The sequence below is a fragment of the Vombatus ursinus genome, unplaced genomic scaffold (genome assembly GCF_900497805.2).
Source record: "Vombatus ursinus unplaced genomic scaffold, bare-nosed wombat genome assembly UNPS02014779.1, whole genome shotgun sequence".
NCBI lineage: Eukaryota > Metazoa > Chordata > Mammalia > Diprotodontia > Vombatidae > Vombatus > Vombatus ursinus.
Genome location: NW_020954557.1, coordinates 9,665,398 through 9,675,103, shown reverse-complemented (window position 1 = coordinate 9,675,103; position 9,706 = coordinate 9,665,398). Strand labels below are relative to the sequence as shown.

General features: G+C 34.2%; 1 protein-coding gene across 2 annotated transcripts in view; it reads right to left on the bottom strand.

Moving 5' to 3' along the window:
* Window positions 1-2,203: 2,203 nt before the first annotated feature.
* KCTD18 (potassium channel tetramerization domain containing 18) overlaps window positions 2,204-9,706 on the bottom strand; it is a 29,242-nt gene continuing 21,739 nt past the window's right edge. For both annotated transcript variants that reach the window (XM_027866017.1, XM_027866016.1), the window contains one exon: window positions 2,204-7,112. In XM_027866017.1, the coding sequence (XP_027721818.1) occupies window positions 6,599-7,112 (514 nt within the window). In that variant the 3' untranslated portion in view covers window positions 2,204-6,598. The remainder of the gene's footprint in view (window positions 7,113-9,706) is intronic.

Here is a 9,706-nt window from a genome sequence, read left to right as displayed (position 1 = left end):
AACCTTTCTGAAAGACTTTGAAGGCTTGTAAAAAGCTAGAGTTCAATTAGAATGAACCCATGCACTAACTCCAGAGAAGAGAGACTCCCATCCATCTAATCCAACAAACATATTATTAAGCATCTCCTATGTTCAATGAACAATGTCATGGGCTAAGGATATAAAAATGAAGTTTGAGAACAATCCCTTCCCTCATGTACAATCTCAGCAAGTTATGACATACAGAAATAACTATGAGACAAGGCATGGTTGTGATAAGTGTAAAGAAGAATACAGTGCCAGGAAAAAGTTGAGGAGAGGAGGGTCATCTCTAGCTTTGGGTTTTTGAAAGGACTTGCCTTTTTAAAAGGCAAGCGGAGAAAAGGGGAGGAAGGAAGATTACCTTAAGTCCTCTCTAGCTCATAACTAAGGAGTGATATGGATGGAGAGCATGTCTGTGTAGCATTTTTGCCATAAATGTTCATGAAACAGTATCTAATGTGTTAGGGAAGGCAGAAATTTAAGTATTGCCTTTAATAATATATTTTAAAAGGCCCAAGACTCCTTTCTCTCCCTTCATTTGCATCTTTAAAATACCAACCTTGCTACCTTGCTCACCTGAAACCATTAGCTGTCTTCCCTGTCATTCACTTGCTGAACCAGAGGAAGTAGTGACTGAGAGAGGAAGGTGCTAAGATTGTTTTGCTTAGAATATTTCATCTGATGGGGCTTGGACATATGATGTGGAACAGTCTATGAGTGGGAGAAAGAGATGAGAACCTTCAGGAACAGAAACAGAACCTCTAAGAGCAATGGTAAACAGGCCAAGCAATCAAGAGTAATAGTCAAAGACTATTTTGTTGTACTTCAACCATACCCTGCTGACCTATTGAAAATGACCATATATCAGATTGATAGCTGAAACGGTTGTCAGGAGCTAACTAGTCTAATCCCATTGATCATATATCTGATGAAATGGGAGCTGAGTGACTGGCCCAAAGTCACACAAGTCAACGGGAAGACATGGACCCAGGCCTACAGACTCCACAGCCAGTGCTACCTCCACTATTACTTCCACTTCATTGATTCAGCTACAGTCCTGAACATCTGAATTCAACCACATAGATTAAGCACCTACAATTAGGTCACTGTCCGAGGTGCTAGGAGAAATAAAGGCAAAAACTCAAGGAGCTCATCTACTGGATGAGCTTCCTTCCCTGCCTCCTTTAGTAGAAAAAACTATTATTTCCAAATGTTTTAGCTGCAGTGACAAAAATAAGAGGTGCTGGATATCAGTATTCTCCCCCCACCTGATGCAAAGAAATTGTCATTTTAAAAAAATCCTTGTCTGAAGCCCTCAACATATTGGGGCAACCCTTGGTTCTCAAAAATTATGCCAAGAAAGCACAAGATCTGGCAAACTGAAGAGACTTAAGAATTATGAACTATCATCTAAGAGCCCACCTAGTTAAATTTTCAGAATGTCATTAATTCTAAGGCTGGTCACCTGATTTTTTTGCCCACAGTAATTCAAGAACCTACCAATGGGGCAAGGAAAGGCTGTGATACACATCAGTGGACTCAATATCCATAATAATGAAATCATATTTTTGATGTATGATAGAAAAATATATTCAGTATATATACTCTCTCCTAAGACACTATACTCATTAGTTTTACATGCCTAAGGAGGATTTTACTAGTAGAATGTAGGGTTTGGGATCACAACAGGAAATGGATTAGTAAAACAAAGCTACAAAGCAAAAAGTCATTGTCATAGACAAGTTAGTATACAACACTGAGTGATCGTTCGTATGAAAATCTATTGGCTTAAAATGCAGCTGCCTGCATCAACTTTCAATGTAGAAAATTTTAAATACATATGGTCTTTTTGGGGCAACATATGTTGAAGAAAGACTGTAACAAAGAAAAATTAGGTTTTCTATAGCAATATATACTGTATGTATCTCGAGAATTTGACAAGAATACAACTGAAAATGTAGCCTCATTTTACTAAAGACTGCATCATCATCCAAATTCTATGAATAGTGAATTCTGGAAGCAGCTGGAAACAAAGCAATTTTTTCATTAGGTATTCATGTTTCCTTTTGACTACTGAATGTTCAAAATTCTATGTACTAAATGCAAAGCCAACTTAAAGAATCATTCACTCACTATTCAGTAAGAAAAGAACATATAGCATTTAATTGATGATATTCAATGGGTAGTTTCAATATATAAATACATATGGAAAAACCTTGCCATCATTATTAAAAGTTCTTAGACAACTAAAATACACCATCTGGAATAGACTTAAATACTTATAAGCATAGAAATATACATGAAAAAACCTCACCATCACCTTTAAAAATCCTTAGTTACCTGATAAGCACAATGCCTGAAATAGATAAGTCATTTAGAATATTTCTTCTCATATTTTGTACGGCTTTTCTCTCCTCATTTCACTAAGTACAAGCTTGCAGAATATAGTATTCAGATCAAGATCATGTACCAACTGTTTCAATGTAAACAATAAACATAAATCCTACAGTTTCTCTCTTTACAAAGTGATTCACCAGTAACTTCACTTAATGAGTTCACTCAGTACACTTACAATTTTTGAAACTTTTTTTTTGATAAAGCAAGGTATACTTATATAGTTATTCTCTCTCAATTTTTATTTAAGTAGAGCCTGGCAAGTCTGTAAATCTTTTTCGAGCATCAATACAATGTAATTTTGTTTAACTTGTGGTGAATAAATAAATTGCCTCTGGGAAGGCTTCGAAGACAAGAGCCTGAGCTTTTATGATTATCATAGGGAATATGACACACTGAATGGCCTGCCAACAAGTCCCTAGAAGTATCAGGTTCCAGTTTTTCATCAATAAATCAGGCCTATGTCACCTACCTACCTCATTGAGATGTAGAGATGAAGCTTTAGAGGTCTCTACATGGCTCTAAACAACATGGGGGAAAAATGACACCTGAGTATTAGTTATGTATCAGTTCTTACTAGTAGTAATTATAATAACTGGCAAAAGTTATAATAAAGCACTATCACATATAAATGCCATTGATCCTTACAATTATGTAGATGTATAGCTGCCTTAACTCAATCCCAATCCAACCACTGTCACATTCATCCTCAAAACTCATTTTCATCATTTCTCTGCCTACAAAATAAAGTTCAAACTTCTTAGCCTGACATTCAAGGCCCTCTATCTCTGGCCCTAACCTTTCGCAAACTTACTGCTTACTACTCAAACCCTCTGCTTCAGAACAAGTACTCTCCTTTCTCTGAACATAGCTCATGTCTTTCCAGCTTCTTGTCATTGCTACTGCCATGTCCGCAAAAGAAATGTCCTTCCTCCCCATTGTTTCTACAAACCTTTCCAATCCTCCAATGGCCAGCTAGAAATCTCATCTCTTCAGTGAAACCTTCCCTAACTACCTGCAGGTGGAAGTTATTTTTTCCTTGCTGGTAATCCCTGTAGGAATTATTGCTCATACTAATCATTTGGAATTTACTTTTTGCCTGTTTGTAACTGTTCAATTGTCATCTCCCTAGCCATACTGTAACCTTTTTAAAGATATTTCCTTGTATTGCCTTTTGCAGGAGACACTAAACAACTATCTGATTCCCAATTAATAAATGGAAAATCTGCACTGCACAGAAGAGTACTAGAATTCAAGTATACTAAAACTCCTTGCCCAATGCTCTAGACAATGAGTCTGAAACTAAAATGTTTTCATTCTATGAGATGTGTTGTTGTGTTAACCTGACTTGAACACCAGTTTGAATCAACACAATTCACTGGGTCAGCTTATATCCAGAACTTAGTCAAAAGTTATCTACCTACTTTATCTAACCCTATCTACTTTAATTCCTCCACTTAGTTTATACTGGCATAGCATTTCTTTTTTTAATCTGTTGTGCAGCTATTTGTTGTGATTACTTCAACTAAAGATGCTTTTATTTATAAAGAACAATTTAAGGACCATGTTGGTAATAATTTGCAATCTTTTTTTTTTGGCAACTCAAAAACGAATTTTTTAATCTTGGTAAGCATACCCTTTTCAGTCTTTTTTACTGAACTGATATAATATACTTTAAATCCAACTTAAGGTCAGACCTCAATATACCAAAAATTACTATGATTTTCTTAACTTTTTTTGACTAACTCCAAATCCTCTCCTCCAGTGGAAGTCTTTATTTTATCTGTGTAAAATCATTCCTCAAAATATAGATTTCATGAAGAAAACAAAGTAAATTAAGATTACTTTTGGCCTGAAGGACATCAACATATGCATGTCATTGATATAGATTCCATTACCTGACCAACTGCAGGGCTACTGGAGAAGCATGCAAAACAAAAATATCAATAACCCACAATCTATAAGACGTGCTTTCAGGTCATTTTCCCAGGAATGGCAGATTGTATCAAGCTATCCACAAGCTTACCCACTTTCCCTTATAGAGGTATTTACATTTGTGAAGTTATATCAGATTTTAATTAAGGATCTTTGTACTTTGCTGTTATGGGAATTTATTTTGTTTTGTTTATGAAACTAATGATCATGTCAAGATAGGAAAACAAAAAGCTTAATAAGACCAACACCTTTCATTTGACTTTGTTTCCTGGCACCAGTTTTAACTATCCCTCCCCAATCATGGTTTCTTCAGTTTCCTTTACATTTTGCCCCAAATAAATTCTCAAAGGAACCCAAATAAAGGATTGTTAAGCTAAATTGATTTCATTTCGCATATTTAACAAAAAAGGCACAGGATTGCTAAACAATTCAAATTATCTTTTGTCTTGTAAGCAAAAGCCCTTCTACACAGCTGCTAGTTGCCTTTATTTAAACATACTGACAACTTGTCAACAATACAATCTACCTTTCTCTCCCAATACTGGCCCCTCTGGATAAATATGAGAACTCAATATATTCTTTAAAGTTCTGAATACCTATATTCTGATGTATATCTTTTCAATAGTATTTGAAACCAATTGTATTTTTTCAAGGACTGCATGCTTTAAACACATAGAATATGGGAGACTGTTACTTTGTGGCAGCACTGTCATAGATCTTCAACATTCTACACCTATTAAAAATTCTACACCACGAAAACTCCAATTCAAAGGCTTTGGTATATGTAAATATAATCTATTGTGATAGCATACTTCTCTATTTATGTTTAATTATTTTCTGCATTATTCAAAGTCAAAAGAAAAGTTCCCAATCTACATAACTGCAAATGTGATTACTATCAAAGGGCAATGAGACCTAGGAAAATGCATTCACAAAAAAATCATCACAATTTCTTTTTCTGGAAAAGTTTTATTTTATTTTTGTAAAATTAGTCCTCTTAAGGATCTTTAGCTTATTCTTTCAAATCGATCCGAATATTCTGATGAGTAGTGAAGTAGAAAGTATTGTTTTATGAAATTAGTTGTAAAAACACAAAAGGCATACTATCCCTTGAAGGTAGAAAGACTTCAGATATAAAATAAAAAATGTAAAAGGTAAAATATATGCAACTGAATATTCATGGAAAAATAGATGATTAATCCAAATATTCTGTAAAAAAATCTTAAATTCATCTTCCCATGTGGAAAGTTATATGCATACAAATTATGTTGTGTAATGAGTGCCTTCCTTTAGTGTTTGGTCATTTTTTGAAAAATATTAGCTTTATTTTAGAAGACAGTTAAACTTCCAACTTCTATTGTTTCAAAGAGCCTTTAAAATGTAAAAAAAAAAAAAAAAATTCCTGTTAACCAAAATAAGAGAAAACAACCTCTTATCAAATCATTCTAAAGAAGTACCCTATAATTTATGCCCTAATAATTCCCCTTACATTAAATCCAAACAGATATGTAAAAGGAAAGCAGTAAGAAAGGTCGTGTGTGTGTGTGTGTGAGAGAGAGAGAGAGAAAGAGAAAGAAAGAAAGAGAGAGAGAGAGAGAGAGAGAGAGAGAGAGAAAGAGAAAACACTCTTTAAAATTTTAAGAGTCAAGGTATGATCTCAAAGTATTGTCTTATATGTCCTCCCTTCCCATATTTTCCTGTCATACAGCCTAGACTGGATGGGGGTTATTTCCACTTGAACAAACCTAGGAGTTCTACATTTTGTTTTCCAATCTTTTAACTAACACAGAATATAGTAATATAGATACCAACTGCTGTCCATTAACACTGTGACATACTCCAAGCCCTGGCTTTCAATAAATATGAAAATATGAAAGTGCTCCAGTCCCAATCAAAGTTTAGATTTATCATTTTTTTTTGCCTGAATTAGTTAGGACAAAGATTATCTGATGACTACTTTGCTTGCCTCTGTGTCATAAAAAAATTAAAACAAATCCAGCAATTCTTTTAAAATTTGAGATTCATAACTATGCCTATGTAAAAACTAAATGTTGCAAAATTTCAAAAACAACATATCAGTCCTAACCATTTAATCTTTCAGTCAAAACTCCTATTGCCCACAAACTCCCCAGTAACTCTCAAATTTGTAGTTTCCATGACTACCGTATCAAATGATACTTATTGTACCATACAGGTTAGAAGTTCTAAAAAATAAAGACAAGAAATTTTAAGTCCACACTGGTTACTGTTAGTTATTCTCATTCTTCACATTTTGGGCCCACACACTGGAAGTATTGGGCATTTCAGCAGACGGGGCTTCGGGATGGTTTGTTTTATTCATTCCTGGAGAAGACAGGTGAGGTGTTGCGGTACACAGAGGAGTCCGCTTCAGTTTGATCACTCGAGTAGGGGTAGGCTTCTTTTCTGACAGGGAAGCCTTCACTGGAGATGTATGGGTTTCACCATTTTCTGCACTTCCAGTTCCATAGGGTGTTTGTGAATTCACAGCCACTGAAGAAATGCCAGGGTCAGGTATGGTTTTTGACCCTGCATGGCATCGAACTAAATGACTGCCACTACTGGGCCGCTTAATTGTCATCTGGGAAGAGGTTTTTGAAGTATTAGATGTAATCACCTTTACTGAAGAAGAATTCTTGACTCTGATATGTGTGCTTGTTGAAGGACCCAAAAATCTAATGGGTTTAGGTCCTGCTTTACAGTTCACACCATCCTCTTCTTCTTCATTCAAGGCTATCAAGCGCCTGTAAATATAAAGGACTGTCATTTTCAAGATTTTACACAACCCACAGTAATGAATTAATGTCTCCAAAGTTAATCTTCAGGCTACACAAAAAGGTTTCTTTCAAGCCCAAAGATTTTTTAAAAATTGGTAAAGCTAATCTCCTGTATAAAACCACACACTAAATAAAGTTAACAATCTCATAAATAACTGTCATTACTTTTATAAGAAATGTTGTTTTACTTACTAGCTGTGTGACCCTGGGAAAGTCACTTAACCCCAACTGCTTCACCAAAAAGCCAAAAAAAAAAAAAAAGAAATGTTGTTTTAAATGACAAATTTCAAACAATATAAACAACTGAATTATGAAACTGGCATCGGGGAACAAAGAGGCTACTCAGTCTGCTGTTCAATTGAAAGAACTACAAAATATATCACTACATACCTGAAACAGGATTTGATCCTCAATTGAACCAAACCCATGGTATGGTGTGATATATAACAGAATCACACATTATGGCAAGTCAGAGATGGAACGGGCCTTAAAAAACATTTGAAGATCACTGAAGAAGCAATACAGTATGAAGTAGAGAACATTAGACTCAGGTCAAGAAAAACTTGAGTTCAATTTCCACTTGCTGATAGAGACAAGCTCTATAACCACAGACAAATCATTTCACATCTCACAGCCTCAGTTTCCACATGTGTAAAATGGAGATAACATGCAGACTACTTTCTGACTTCAGGACTGTTGTGAGGAAAGAGTTTCATAAATTGTGGAGTGCTGTACAAAGAGCAGCAATTATCAGTTAGTCTTAATTTACAGATGAGGAAACCAAGATTCAGAGAGGCCATATGACTCATCCTTGACCAGTTCAGTGGCTGAGCTAGAACTCAAGTACTGCTCAGAATCTTTCTTTTGTACTCTTTCCACTACACAATGATATTCAGGGAAATATCAGACAAGTTTGGGAAAGATAATAAACTAAGAATAAGGATTATCATAAAACCAAAAATGGAACAAGAAAAGCAAGATGAAAAAGGTAGAAAACAGCTACCTAGTGCTGTATGCCTAGTCTTCCCACTGTTTCCATCACTTTCTTTTGTATTTAGTTTCTCTTCCTCTTCTTTTAGAAATATTTTTTACTCTATTAATTTCTTCCTATACATGAAGTAATTGCTTATCAAATATTGGATTTGATAAGATTCCTCTAAATCTTTCAACTAAATTTACTAAACTATAAACTTTTTAAGAGCAGGTATTATGTTTTATCTTAATTCTCCATCTACTCCAAGCCTAGAATAGCGATCTACATAAAAGAGACATATAATTTTTGCTATATTGTATTTATTATATTTAAACAAAATTAGCTTCTAAAACACAAGAAGATAAAGAGTAAACTGTTATCTGGAAATGTCAGGAATGAATCTAGTTAATTAAATATTCTGGTTAATAAAATTACCATATATATCACATATGGATTGGCAATACTCAAAAAAAATCAAAAAATATTAAAATATAATTAACACTAAGAACTATGATAAATATAACATAAAAATATTCTGATGATTCAGGAGGAATTTCAGAATTTTCTACAAATTCAGATTCATCATTATGAATTGGTCAGAGGTTAATAGAATCTCAGTGAATGGAACACTTGGATATAGCGTAATATACATTCACCCTAAAATTTAGCCCTATTGACTTTTTACTTATCTATATTGCAGATTTCATTATTTTGCCCCTACTAGGTAGGGAACCGGTTACCTTGAGTGCAACCCTTTGACTCAATCCAAACTTCGTAGAACAAATTCCCTTAATAAAAGCACTTCTTCTGTAAAACTATGATCAAAAGGCTGCACCCAAGAACCTAGAAGGCCACATGTGGCCTTGAGGCCGCAGGTTCCCCACCCCTATGCCTAGACCTTCTAATAATTTACTAATTTTAGAAAGCATGTTCAAAAAAACAGTTAAAAAAAAAAATAAGAGGTTCTAAGAAATAGGAGATAACATATATAGAAAAAAGAGCTAACATAGGTCTGAAATAAATCCACTCTGAACATCTGTGAAAGACAGAGAAAGTAGATATTAGAAGACAGACAAAACCTTAAAGGACACTAAAGGAAATAGAAATCTCACTACACTAAGTGATCAAGAAATCAGGAAATGTGAAGGAGAACAGCATTCACAGAACCAGATGACATCTAGCCCAGAACCGGAGGAAAAACACATAAAAATATGTTTTAAATACAGTTGAATTCAGAGCTGTATGAGAGTGGATCTAATGCTAATTTTTAAATGGATAATTTATTCACTCATAAAATCCTACTAAATAAAAAATTTTGAACTATTTGATGATAGAAGCAAAGAATATTTCCGGATATATCATTAAGAATTTCCAACATTCAAGATGCAAAAATTATTCTACATGTATATAATCCAAGAGATATGACCAGGTTTTTCATGTTGTACAAAAACAAAAAATCACTCATCTAAACTTCTATTATATCAGAATCTTTAATAAAAAAAAAAACCAACATATTCTTCTATCAAAAACATATTGTAGACATAGTTTAAATAAATCAAATTCAATTTCCATAAAGCTGTATAACCTC